At 40.1% G+C, this 15,033-nt stretch overlaps 1 protein-coding gene across 2 annotated transcripts in view; it reads right to left on the reverse strand.

Moving 5' to 3' along the window:
• The window catches only part of APH1B (aph-1 homolog B, gamma-secretase subunit), a 77,288-nt gene that overhangs the window by 32,288 nt on the left and 29,967 nt on the right, over window positions 1-15,033 (reverse strand). The window contains exon 6 of one of the 2 annotated variants that reach the window (XM_065940918.1): window positions 10,699-10,893. In XM_065940918.1, coding sequence (XP_065796990.1) covers window positions 10,726-10,893 — 168 coding nt within the window. In that variant the 3' untranslated portion in view covers window positions 10,699-10,725. Of the gene's footprint in view, window positions 1-7,435; window positions 10,894-15,033 lie in introns of those variants that run through there. The other variant, XM_065940917.1, reaches the window with a different exon arrangement.

Raw genomic sequence — 15,033 nt, forward strand, 5'->3', positions numbered from 1 at the left:
ACTGACAGGAAAGTCCCCATATATACTTTCTAATAAGGACAACAAAAAAAATCACAGAAGTGCTTAGATTATGTTTTGACCGATTCTGTAAATAATATCTACTCATTCTTTAAACATACAAGTATTTAATTATGTAGAAAAAAAAAATTGGTTGCACATCAAGACATGTGGGATCTTAGTTCCCTGATCAGGGATCAAACTTGTGCCCCCTGTATTGGAAGGCAAAGTCTTAACCACTGAACCTCCAGGGAAATCCCCTAATTATGTATAAAGCCAAAAAGTCCCCCATAATCTTAACTCTCAAAATAGTCATAGCTAACAATTTTTTTTTTTTTTTTGCCATTCCATGTGGTTTGTGGGATCTTAGTTCCTCAGCCAGTGATGGAACTCACGTCCTTGGAAGCGAGAGCGCAGAGCTCTAAGCACTGGACCACCAAGAAATTTCCACTAAAAATTTAATCTTTCCACAATTAATATATGTTTGTGTGTGAAACATTCATCTTCAAATATTTAATAAATAGATCTCACCTGCTTTAACTATTGTATGCTTGGTATCTAGGACAATATCTGGCATATTAAAATACTGAATGGAAAAATGGTTTATACCTTGCTTTTGTTTTCTAGCCTATTCCAAATACCCTCATTCTTTTTAAATGGCTGAAAAGTGTTCTGCAACTGGAGGCAAAGCTCTATTGACAGACATTACAAATTCTTTACAGTTACAAGACTATTACAGATGCTTATGTACCTGGATCTATTTCTGGAGGATAAACTCCTAGAAAAGGAATTGCTGGCTCAAAAACTGCACATCTCATGGACTCTAGAAAGATGGCTCTGATACACAACTATTTGTAGGGCAGCAGTGGAGATGCAGACATAGGGAACAGATCTGCGGACATGGTGGGGGAAGGAGAGGGGAGGATGAACGGAGAGAGAGGACGAATGAGGAGAGTGGCTTGGAGACACACACACACCAAATGGAAAACAGACAGCCAGTGGGGACTTGCTGTGACGCGGGGAACTCAGCCCGGTGCCCTGGGACAGCCTACAGGGGTGGGATGGGGATGGGAGAGAGGTGCAAGGAGGGACGTATGCACACCTGTGGCTAATGCTTGTTGATGTGTGGCAGAAACCAACACAGTATTGTAAAGCAATTATTTTCCAATTTTTTTAAAGACAATAAACTAAACAATTTAAAAACACACATCTCAAAATCTTATCAATATTTTATAAATTTTGCTAAATTACCACCCAAAAGGATTGTACTGGTTTGTTCACTGACAATAAGCTGTTCCAACCTTATCCTCAACAATTCTTTATTTTATTGAGATTGACATACAGCATTGTATAAACATAAGGTATGGGTATAATGACGTGACTTACATACATCATGAAAATGATTATCACAGTATGTTTAATGAACATCTATTATCTCATGCAGATACAAAATTAAAGAAACTGAAAAAAATTTGTGTGTGATGAGAACTCTTAGGATTTGCTCTCTTAACCTTCACATATAACATACAGGAATGTTAATTATTGGAGAAGGAAATGGCAACCCACTCCAGAACTCTTGCCTGGAAAACTCCATAGACAGAGGAACCTTGAGGGCTACAGTCCATGGTATCACAAGAGTTACACATGACTTAGCAACTAAACGACCACCATCACCAATGTTAATTTATCATGTTGTACATCATATCCCTAGTACTTATTTAACTTATAACTGAAAGTCATAGTAGTTATGACTGCTTTATCCAATTTTCCCTCCCCCTACTCCCCACCTCTGATAACCATATATCTGATCTTTTTCCATTTGTTTGTATGTTTGTTTGTTTATTTCTCAAGTATAACTGACCCATAACACTATGCCAGTTCTTGTTACATAATGTAGTGATTTGGTATTTCTATATAATTCAAAATTATCACCACAATAAATCTAGTTACAAAGTGTCACCATCCAAAGATACTACAGTTATTGACTATATTCCTCACACTGTACATCTCATACCCATGACTCATTTATTTTGCAACTGGAAGCTTGTACCTCTTAAATCTCCCTCACCTATTTCTTTCCTCTCCCCACCCCTTCCTCTAGTAACCACCTGCTTTATTCTCTGTATCTATAACTCTGTTTCTGTTATGTTTGTTTTTAAAATTTCACATATAAGTGAAATCATACAGTATTTGTCTTTCCTTGCTGACATTTCACAAAGTTTAATACCCTCATGTTGTTGAAAATGGCAAGATTTCATTCTTTTTATGCCTGAGTAATATTCCATGGTATTATACACACACACACACACACACACATAAATATATTGGGCTTCCCTTGTGGCTCAGCTTGTAAAGAATCCACCTGCAATGCTGGAGACCTGGGTTTGATTCCCAGTTGGGAGGGTCCCCTGGAGAAGGGAAAGGTTACCCACTCCAGTATTCTGGCCTGGAGAATTCCATGGACTGTATAGTCCATGGGGTGCAAAGAGTCGGACACGACTGAACGACTTTCACTTCATATAAATATATATAACACATCTTCTTTACCCATTTACCTATCGATAGGCACACTTGGATTGCTCTCATATCTTGGCTATTGTAAATGCTGCAATGAACACAGGGTGCATGTATTTTTTTTAATTAATGTTTTTGTTTTCTTTGGATAAATACCAATGGGTGGAATTGCTGGATCATACAGTAGTTCTATTTTTAATTTTCTGAGGAACTTCCATAGTGTTTTCCATAGTGACTGAATCAACTTACATTCTCATCAACAGTCCAGAAGGGTTGGCTGTTCACTACATCCTTGTCATTACTTGTTATTTGCAGTCTTTCTGATGATACCATCTCACAAGTGTGAGGTGATATCTCAGTGTAGTTTTGATTTGCATTTCCTTGATGATTAGTGATGTGGAGCACCTTTTCATGTGCCTGTTGGCCAACTAAATGTCTTCTTTGGAAAAATGTCTTTTCAGATCTTCTGGTTATTTTTTAATTGGATTGTTTATGGGTTTTCTTTTTTTTAATGTTGAATTTTATAAGTTCCTTATATATTTTGTATTATTAACCCTTTATCAGATATATTATTTGCAAATATCTTCTCCCATTTAGTAAGTGGCCTTTTCATTTTGATGACAGTTTCTTCTGCTGTGCAAAAAGCTTTTCACTTTGATGTGGTCCCATTTATTTTTGTTTGTTTTCCTTGAGACATATTCAAAAAAATATTACTAAAACTAATACCAGAGTACTGCCTATGCTTTCTTCTAGAAGTTCTATGGTTTTATGTGTCTGTTTTTTATGCCAATACTATAATGTTTTGATAACTACAGCTTTATAACATATCTTTTTTGGTAGAATTCTTCAGTGAAGCCTTCTAGGAATTTTTTTATGCAAACTACAAATTCAGAGTCTTTAATACACATAGGGAATTTCTGGTCAGCTCCAATATATAAAAGGCTTGAAAGCTGTCACTCCCACACTTAGGGTAATAAAATTCTAAAAGTGAAAATCAGTATTTTTCTCACTCTCATTAGAAAAACTAAGGTCTAAGGACAAGTTATCATCCTGAAATCTGGAAAGACGAGTGAATCCAGAGAGTCACAGCTGAGATTTGCTTACATAGAGCAAAAGCTGGTGGAACCATAAACTGGTAGGGACACTTAGATGCTAATTTTGACAAACTGCTCAAGTCTGAGTATGGAACAGCATAAAAATAAGAAATTCTTAAGACTAGGAATTGTGGTATTGGCATAAAAAACAGTCCTAACAGCCCTACACTTTTGAGGGCTTTACCTACAGGAACTCCACCAAATTCTCAGTGAAGAGCCCTCTTTGGCTTTGGCAGGGAAAGAGTAAGGATAATCATTCTACAATATGCCCAGAGTGTTTTCCATAACAAAGGCCTACTCTCCAGGGTAAAAACCAACCAACCAAACAAAATAGTCCAAGAGCTTTATCCCACCTGGAAGAAGGGCATTTCTCCCACTCCAGCCCCACCTAGCCTTCCTACCTCACCTAAGGGGAGGAAAAGAGCTAAGAGACATTAAGGGATGTAGGCTCACCAAAAAACAGATTTAGTCTTAAGATTATAGGACATCTTCTCTTCCACACCAACCTTACTGTCAACCAACAGGGCTCCAATACAAAAACAGTGGATTACAGTTCAAAGAGCTGCAAGATACGGACTCTCTTTGAGAAGGAGCACATGGGAAAGTCCAAAGTCAAGAGGGGAGACAAAAGCAAGGGCACGAGAAGGATCTGAAGCCTCTGGTACTTAGAACTGCAGCAAACTTTAAACATAGTCCAACTCTTGCTCAGACTGACACAAAACTTATATTAAAGGCCTATTTACTTCAGTTACTATTACCCAATACATATGTCTAGCTTTCAGTCAATAATTACAAGGCATATTAAGAGGCAAGAAATATCCCTATAGAGATATAGGGATATTCAGATTTTCTAGTCCTTCTTGAGTAAGTTTTTATTTAATTAAAATTTTTTTTCTTTAAATTTTGTCTGCACAAGCTCTTCCTTGAGGTATGAGGACTTTCTCTAGTTGCAGAGCGTGGCCTCAAGAGTATGCAGACTCAGTAGTTGTGGAAGGCAGGCTTAGATGCCCCGAGGCGCATGGGATCTTAGTTCCCCAACCAGGGATCAAACCCAAGCCCCCTGTATTGGAAGGTGGATTCACAATCACTGGACCACCAGGGAAGTCCCTTGAGTGAGCTTTATTAAAATGGAATTTGTCTACTTCATTTAAAATTTTAATTTATTGCCTTTAAATTCTTCATAATATTCCCTTTTTATTTAATAATGTAGATGCTGTGGCGACATCTTCACTTATTACTGATATTCATACTTTGTACCCTCTCTTTTCTCCTTATCAATCTGGACACAGTTTTACCAACGATATTGATTTTCTCAAAGAACCAGATTTTCGTTTTATTGATTTCTCCACTGTTTTTCTGCTTTCTATCTGACTTACGCTATTCTTGTATGCTCTTCTCTTCTGACTTCCTTTCTTCTGCTTATTTTAGCTTTAGTTTGCTCCCCTGCCTCTAAAAACTTTTTTTTCTAGCCACGCCTCTTGGCATGTGGGATCTTAGCTCCCTGACCAATGATCAAACCCACGCTCCCTGCATTGGCAGTGCGGAGACTTAGCCACTGGACTGCCAGGGAAGCCCCTCTTCTGTTTCTAAAGTAAAAGTTTAAGTTCTTGTTTTTAAACATTTTAACTGATCTAATATAACATTTAATGCTGAAAATGTTCCACTGCATTCTCTCCTCAGGGACTCTACTTTGGCAATGATCCCCTCTACCACATCAATTTTTCCCTTTCCACTGAATCATCTCCATCTTCTTACAAACATGCTGTTACAGTACAATATTATAGAAAAAAAAAAAACAAAACAGAAGAATGCCCTCTCCTACTCCCACATCCTTCTCGGGCTATCATCCAATTCCCCTATTATAATTATATGGTTATCTGTATTCTACATGCTGTGGCTACTTCCTTATCTCCTAATCTCTATAATCCACTCCATTTAGGTATTCACCCCTACGCTGAAATTACTTTTATCAAAGTCACCAGAAAATTTCATCTCTCCATATGCAAAGATCAATTCTTATTGCTAGTTAGAATTCTCCTGTTAGTCATTGCTCAGCAGCATTTGACATACATCCCCCTGGTTCCCAGGCCACCATGCCCTCCTGGTTTTTCTTCTTTCCTCAGTGATCACCCCACCTCTACCTGTCAGTTGGAGAGCACCCAGAGTTCAGCCCACAGTCCCACCTTTTCCTCTGATATACATCCATGACCCAGGTACCCTTCTTCATGTCTAAAACTTTAAGTATTATCTTACACATTCAAGCTATTCGATGTCATTTCCTAATCTGTAGTGCATTTTGCAGCTGCCTTATACATTCTCTAAAAACAGTGATCCTCACCATCTTGTTCCTTTCTACCCTTTTAAAGTCTCTCTCTCTCTTACACACACCCACACAATAAAGTATCTGATACAATGTTCTGTGCATGTTGAGTCATGATTAAACACTGTAGATTCCATCTCTAATTTTGCTCAAGCACAGAAAATATGTATAGATTTACTATTAGGTAGAAGCAGGATTTATAGTGACCCACACTTAAGCAACAAGTCAGTCAGTCAGTTCAGTCACTCACAACAAGTACCACCTACTAATTATTGAATGTTAAAGCCAGGGCTCATAATCTATTGTCATCCCCTTAGAATGAGTCAAATCCCCAATTCTTCTACTGAGGCTGAGACTATAAGCCTGGAGCGGTTCCTTCACTCAGCACTTTCAATGAGGCAAAGGTAAAACACGTAGTTCTTTCCATTGGACTTTTCTTATGTGTTGAGGCTGGTCACAGGGAAATCCCTGTTCCAACCAAATATCAAACAAATAATAATTAAACTAGAGCCACAATTTCAGTGCAGAAGGAACAGAGAAATTGCACATCAATCTGGGCTATTATCTGAGGAAAGCCTACCTTTTCTCTTACAAATTATGTTTTTGTTACTTTTTAAAAAATTATTTATGTATTTATTTAGCTGCGCTGGGTGTTAGTTACGGCACTTGAGATCTTCGCGTAGCATGTGGGAGCTTTCCTTATGGGGCACAGGATCTTTGGTTGCGAGGCATAGGCACTTCCAGGCAGCAGGTGGTCTTCTCTAGTTGCAGTGCTCAGGCTCAGTAGTTGCAGCAGGCAGACTGAGTTGCTCCATGGCATGTGGGATCTTAGTTCCCTGACCAGGTATCAATGAATCTCTCGCATTGGAAGGCAGACTCTTAACCATTGGACCACCAGGGATGTTAGACCAGAATCCACGGTTCCTGAGGATACTTCACCGAATAACATAGTTAATATAAATGTGGAGCAGCCTCATTTTAAACCAGTATCAGGACACATCACATGGTATGGAGTTTCAGGCCCTAACCACTCTCTGTGTAACCTGTCTGATGGTGGAGGCCAAGCTCAGCTCTTTAGCCACATTGACTCCACACCAAGGGAAGGAAAAACAAAAATGACTCTACAGGCTGCTCAGGGTCACTGGTAGAAACTAAATTATACTATCCTGGTCAACCAACTGCCATCTTTAGCCAGGATTCCATGATGGCTTATAAATTTACTATTTCACAATTTCTTAGGAGACTTTTTCAAGGGCATTCAGGACCTTTGAAAATTCTCCTCCACTAGGTTTATGACATCTCAAGGAATTTGCCTGCACTAAGCTGCTTCTGAACAAACAGAAATGAAATCAGCCTTTTGAATTTTAAATCAGAAAACAAAGATTTCTCTTTGAAAAGAATTTCAGAGTTGACCAGTTACAAACAACATACAGTCAAATTTTATAAGAGGGAAAAATTATAGTAACAGATATTGAAGGATATACTACTCCAAAGAAAAAGAAACATGAGAAACAAGTCATGACAATCTTTTTATTGTTTACTGAAAAATACAAGTCTGGAAAGAGTCTATTGCATTGTGTACTGAACATAAGGTCTGATACTGCAAGTATCCATGACATAACAGTATAACTTATATAAAATGATACATACTGTACACAGAGACAGTGCCCAGCCCTCTAAACACTAAAATTTAATGGGATGAAGCAAAGTCTTTTATTAAATGAGAAATGTAAACACTGCAATCATATACAAAGTGCTCTAAGAGAAGAACTCCGAAACTGTTTTGTTGTGACGTCTGTCTACCTGGAGTTAGGAATGGCTGGGCCTTAGGAAAACTAAGTCAACAAAAAGCTGACACTCTCAAGGAGGTCTTCCCAGGGAGCCAGCTGCTGACACCTGAGACAGGCTGCCATCCTCGCTTCTCTGGAGCCCTCAGGCCCACTCTGACCATTAATCCATGTCTTAGGGCGAGTGTGAGGCCAGCGGGAAGAGGATCAGGTAAGAAGGCCCTTCTGTCATGACTGCTTGTCCTGCACCAAATCTATGCAATAAGAACACCTAGCATTTTTGACCCGTAACTGCCACTCCCAGCAAAAAATGAAATGTGCTTGAGAAGAAAAACATTAATGCTGGGAACAAAAGTCATCTATATACAATCTGCAGATACCATTCATTCCTTTCAGCCATGTTTTCACTAAGCTCGCAAAGAGGCTGCTACTACCCTCTTGCCAGTCACACTGACCACGATCAAGGGTAACAAAACAACTCCAGCTACAACCACTAACTCAAATGAGTTAAAAAAAAATTTATCAGAGAACCATAATCGATCTCAATGATGCACACAGCAACAGAGTCAAGCGCTCCAACAGCATTCACACTTCACGATCAACTTTAACTACAGCCTCACTTCCCTCCAAACTGAGAAAGCCCCGTGTGGAGGAGAACATACAAGATTTCCACCATCACCTCCTCCCCAAACACTATTAGGGCTCAGAAGGTTCCTTAGAGGTAACAAATGCAAAAAAAGAGAAAGGATTAGCACACCTCAATATAGACACACAACAGAAGAAGACTACTCTCCCTCTGGGCTTCCTTGGCATCAGGCAAAGCAAGGTTATTTGCAATAACAGTGCCTAAGCTGACTATGGCAACACTCACAAGAGAAATAAGGAGTTACAAAGTTCCTTTATTCATAGGTAATCACGGATTACTAAATAATTACTAAATAATTTCCTGAATTAAAATGACAGTCTCACCATCAAAGAAAATTTTCTTCCTGCCTAAGATGCTTTTATAAATGAGATTTCACAATATCCCAGAGTCTTAATATTGAACTATAATGCACAGAGCTCAAGTATGGGTAATATCAATATTCTCAGAAATTTCTACACTTTAAAGATCAGCAAATATTTTACCAGATTATCCATTCAAGAGATTTGTAAGTCAACCGTTATAACCAAGTATATATTTTTCTTATCCTGTTCATCAAAGAACACCATGCTCCAATAGGAATGAAGCCCAGCTCAATGGGTATATAATTCCTTTCAACTCTGCACAGCACATTTCACTATTCAGTCTCCATGTCCTTGACTCTTCTATAACTCACCTAGTCTAAAGAATGTATAAAGGTGGAAAATTGCAAACCCCAGCAAAAACATTGCTGTCAGTGCTGAAATAAACTTTAGGGGAGTAACTATAATTGCTTATGGAACCGTTTATAGTCTTGCCAGAAACCCTACTGCTCCTGAATCCCCGGATTGAAAAATTCAAATAATTTAAACATAAGAGGGGATTTCACTGATAAAGGTCTAGTTCACGTGTAAGGTTCTGGTTCTTAGAATGACGTGTGACTAACCCAAAATACTGGCTCCATTTTCGTTTTAAACATATCTGTTAAATTCTTGTCAAATTCTCCCATCTGTCACCTCACTGGTGAACTCTCTCATTTGCTGCTTCTATTTCTTTTGGCTGCTCTACTGCACATATGGGATTCACCGAGGTTCTCACTTTAATGCATATGGAATTTCCATTTCATACCAACAGCTCCCTAAAAGTCATCAACAGGGAACAATTTCTAGCTTAGTAAAGGCACAATTCCTCTTTACAGAGGAAACCAAAAAAGAGTCGTTTGGAAGCTGAACAAACATCTTAGATACTCCTATAAAGGGAATGTTCTATTTGCCAACAAAACCCAGAGACATTTACAAGATCTAAAGGTTACATGGACTATGTTAAAAGCATGAATTTGGCAAATTTAAGACATATTCCTAATGTCTCACTACACTACTTGGGGGGAATGTGCTAGTTAGTATCACATGAGCGAATGACAAGTGTCAACACCGCTCTATTCTCCTCCTGCTTTTAGTAAACTTCTGCCAGCTCCAGTGAAGCCTGTCCCAGGGTACATCACTCAGCAACCTGCAGAGCTGCTCAGAGACAGAACAACCGGCTTCAGGTCAACTAGTCCAGCAGCGAGCACTCAGCTGGTAAACACTGCCCCGGGGCAGAACCCATGAAGAGCCTTAAGCCCAGGACTTACAGAAGTTGCACAAAAATTCTTGGTTTTATATCATCGTCCCAGCAAGTTGGAAAACAATTGGGTTTTAGTTAAAGAAGTGGAACCTATGCTCAAAAACAATGTAATGCTTCAAAAAAGCAAAATTGAGATTGGAACGAGTAGAGAAAAATACAGTCTATTTGTCAATAGCTTACTTTGGCTAAATGATCATAGTGTCAGTGCAATGTATTATTGTAGTTTGAAGCACGGCCTCCCATGTTCTCATAAAATAGGGTACCAGTGAAGTCCATGAAAACAGTTCACAGAGATGATAGCCCTTTAGCCTTCTGTGACTTCAGAATTCAAAAGACACAGGCTAACCAGGATTTATATTCAGATACTCGCTCAGTGCAGGCTGAGTTAAGAGACAGCAAAACATCTGATTTTTATTCACCTACAGTGTGCTCAGAAGTTCCTATTTGGGCAGCGATGGTTCTCAACCTGGCTGCACATCAGTGTCAGATATCTAGGAAGCTTTAAAGAATTACCAAGTGCCCAGACCAATTAAGTCTGGAGATGGAGCCCAGAGATGAGTATTCTGTTTCCCCAGGAAGTTCTAACATGCACAGGCTGCACACAGCAGATGTATCCCTTTCAGAAGGCTGGTGCATGAAAGCCAAATCGTGTCTAGATAGTTTGGTTTCTTCTAAATTTCACCAGGAAAAGGGATGTTTAGAAAAAGGCACAGTTGTGCTTCCTCTAATGAGGCAGCTTACTGTTTGAGAAGTGCTGGTTCTTGGAGGTTATCTGGCACGCTGGTTGAAGAGGAGGAAGTCCTTGTCTTGGCAGAGCAGGCAGAGTTTCAGGCTTCGGCAGCTGCCTCCAGAAACAAAGAAGGCCCAGACGCCCGTGAGCACCATGACGATATATGCCAACACCAGATTTAATCCATAATGAGGACTGATGAAGGTCTGCCGAGGGAACACAAAAGGAACCTTATTAAGTATGTGGAATAACCTAAGACAATGGAAAATATGAAATACTTTCAATAGTGGAGGTGTGTTTCACCAAACATCTGATGTATGTCATGGGCTCACAGACACACAGGAATTAACCTGGTCAACAGACATTAGCCCATAAACCTATGCTTTGCTGTATTCAAAGGGCAACCCTAGAAGGTAATCAGAAGCCAGACCTAATGAAATACCCAATAGAAGATAGATGTTATATAACCAGGGTCCAGTTTATAATCATTTTTGTGTTAACTGGGTCTGAGAATTAAGAAAGTGAGACAAGTCTATGTTGAAAGTGAAAGTGTTAATTGCTCAGTTGTGTCCAACTCTTTGTGACCCCATGGACTGCAGCCTGCCAGGCTCCTCTGTCCATGGAATTTTCCAGACAAGAATACTGGAGTGGGCTGTCATCCCTTCTCCAGGGATCTTCCCGACCCAGGGACTGAACCTGGGTCTCCTGCACTGCAGGTGGATTCTTTTTTTTTTTTTTTTTTTTTTGCAGGTGGATTCTTTACCACCTGAGCCACTCTCAGTAATCAAGGGAACAAGAGGGAACGGCATCTCTTTTTCAGCTGCACAACTGCTAAAGGTTCCAAAAGTTCATTTAAAAACCACTGATGAGGTACCACGAGGTACTAGTGAAGACCACAGTGCCTATCCTAATGGAGCTTATAGCAGTCAGGGAGACAGGCAATGAATGAAGAAACAAATAACTAATCACAGGGACATCTTTGGTCGTCCGGTGGTTAAAAATCTGCCTTCTAATGCAGAGGACATGGGTTCGATCACTGATCAGGGAACTAAGATCTCACATGCGAGGGGACAACTAAGCCCACACACCACAACTAGTGTGCACACTAGTTGCACACAACAGTGTGCAACTTCATTGCACACTGCAGTGAGGACCCAGTGCAGCCAAAGTAATAAATAACACAAAAATAAATAATGACACATGGTGATAAATGCTAGGACAGAATAACTACAACTGAGATGGTGCTAGTAAAGGTTAAGAACAAAGTGATCTACTGAAGGTGGACAAAGAAAGCATTGAGAAAACGGCATTTAATCTGAGACTTACAAGAGGAGGTATGAGCCAGCCTGGTTTAGACTGACGGAGGGAACCCAAGAAGGGCAAAGAGTTTGGTGCAGCTGAGGATCTGAGAATCGCTATAAATGATGTGTAAGGATGGAGGGCAAGCACTGAGATAGGAGAGGAAGGCAGGGGCCAGATAGGCATGTTGGTGCTAAGTGTGGGTTTTATCCTCAGAACAATGAAGGGGTGCAGAAGGGTTATAGGTCAGGGAGCTGAACGATTTTAGATTTTTAAACTGCAGAGAATGGATTCAAGGAGGCTATGGTGAAAGCAGGGCGAATAGTTAAGAAGACTCCTCACTGAATGAGTAGAGTACAGGATGGTGGCTTAGTCCAGGGTGGTGGTGGTAGGGATGGAGAGAGTGGATGATAGGAAGTGACAGGACTTGACCTGCTGGTGGATGGAATGTGAGAAACAGAGAGCCCAGGAGTGACTTCCATGGTTCTGGCTTTCAGGAAATGGTGATGCTATTTAATGAGCTAGGCAAGACTTGAAGAAGACCGAGCTTAAAACCTTGGGGAAAGACTAAGCTAGCAGTGATAGGTGGGAACCACGTCCAAGGAGGACATGCTAAGAGTGGGATGGCTCTGAGAATTCAAAAGGCAGGTGCCAGGGGACTGCCCTGGTGGTCCAGTGGTTAACAGCCCATGCTTCCAATGCAGAGGCACAGGTTCAATCCCTGGGTGGGGAACTAAGATCCCAAATGCTGTGATGCATGGTCAAAAAAAAAAACCCAAAAACAAACAGGTGTCAGGTAAGCCGTTAGGTTTATGAGTATGAGGCTCTGAGGAGAGGCCTGGGCTAGAAAGAGAAATACAGCACAGTCCATAAATGGTCTTAAAGTCATGGCTATGAATACGATTACCCACAGAGCTACTTTAGAGAGAAGGCAAAAGCGAAGTCAGGCTCCAGTCCTGAGAACAGTTATAAACTATTTGTGCTGTTTAGTATTGTAGGAGCAAATTAAAAGCACCAACACCACCCTACTGGTTTGACTCATACTGAAAAAGAGTTAGCAAAAGCATCTGAGAAGAGCAAGCAGTGAGGTGAGAGGGAAGCAGAACAGCGTGATGCAGAAGTCAAAAGAGGAAATGTTTCAAAGAGGGGGCGGTCAACTCCTCCTAAAGGCTGCTGAGCTGAAAAAAAAAACAAACCAGCATCCTTTAGATATGGAGTAATGGAGGTCCTTTTTGATCTTGAAACATGCAGTCTTAGGAGAGTGGTTGGATAGAAGGTAGAATGCACTAGAAACACGACAGAAATCTCACTGTGATGCAGACTAGGAAAAAAAAGTCATGGCTAGAACGAGAACCGGCAATAATGAAGAGTCTTATTTGTGATATGTCTAGGGACTTTATTGGTGGTTCCTAGTGGCTAAGACTCTGCACTCCCAAAGCAGGGGGCCTGGCTTCAATCCCTGGTCAGGGACCTAGATTCCACATGCTACAACCAAGACCTGGCAGTCAAATAAAACAAAAGCACGCCCAAAACCCAGATATGTCTACGTGCCGGTGAAGAGAGGGTGAGGCTGGTGATGTAGGACAGGAGAAGTAAGGTAGCAAAGAATTAGGTTTGGAGCCCAAATGGAGGGAGACTGGCCTTTGATAGGAGAAGGAATACTGTCTCTGCTCGACCAGGATAAGGTGGAGAAATGGGTTCTTTTTAAGAAAGAAGAGGCTCTGATTGGATCAGTTTGTCACCAGACACCTCTGCTGCAAGGTTTCAGGGGGAGTGCTCCCCAGGCACCTGAGTCCTCACTCTCACCCTGCCCGCACAGTCCCCTGGGCTAAGCAGGGGCCGCTTCCTACCAGCTCTGGCCAGGGTAACAGGCTGATTCTGCAGACAGCACCTTATGCAGAAAGAGTGCTTTTCTCAAGAAGCATCTGTGGGCATGGCAGGTACCCAGCATTTTCTCTTCAGGTTCTCCTTCGGATTCTTCTTAAGAATAATTCTATCCCTCAAATCTGCTGAATTTTAACATACTTTGTAGGGTGCTAAGCTACTTTCCATCTCTTTTTTAGCTTGTTTCTTTAATAACATTATCTCTTTTAAACAATTACAGAAACAATACGTGATTATTGTAGAAAATTAAAATGTACAAATGAACAAAATAAATCTTAAAACTTGAAATTCACATAGGCTAATTTTTACACAACATTCAACATTAAGAGAATGTAAAGACAAACCACGCTGTAGGAGAAATTATTTATAATACATATATCTAATAATGGAGAATGAAATGGCAACCCACTCCACTATTCTTGCCTGGAGAATCCCATGAACAGAGGAGCCTGGCAGGCTACAGTCTATGGGGTCACGAAGAGTTGGACACAACTAAAGTGACTAAAGGCAGGCATATCTAATAAAAGCCTCTTTTAGAGAATACCAAAAAAGAACCTTAAAAAAAAAAAAAAGACAGACAACCCAGTAGAATGATGGATAAAAGATGTGAACAGGCAGATCACAAGAGAATTATCCAAATGGCTGATAAACATAGGAAGACACACTCAACTTCATTCACCATCAGGAAAATGAAAATGAAAACCAAAATGTGATACCACTACACAACCAGTGCTAGATAAGGGTATCAATAAAGAAGTGCAATAGTAACTAAGTATTGGTGAAGAGGTGGAGAAAATACAACTGATAAATTAATGGTGGGAGTATAAGTTAATACAACCTCTCTGAAAAAGTGAGTGTTAGGAACAATTGACATATGTATACCCCATGACAAGGAATTCTACCCCAGGTATATATCCAAAAGAAATGTGCAGACATTTTTACCAAGAGATATACGCTAGAATGTTCAAAGCAGTACTGTTTACAATGGTTAAAACCTGGAGATAGCATAAATGCCTCTCTGTTGTGGAATGGATAAATTATTGTATATTTATACCATAGGACACTATTCTGCAAAGAAAAAGCAATCAATAGCTATAAACAAATTAATTTCCCAAACAAAGATTGAGTGAAAGGAGTCAGACACAAGAGCAAACACTGTACTG

The sequence above is a fragment of the Muntiacus reevesi genome, chromosome 7 (genome assembly GCF_963930625.1).
Source record: "Muntiacus reevesi chromosome 7, mMunRee1.1, whole genome shotgun sequence".
Classification (NCBI taxonomy): Eukaryota; Metazoa; Chordata; class Mammalia; order Artiodactyla; family Cervidae; genus Muntiacus; species Muntiacus reevesi.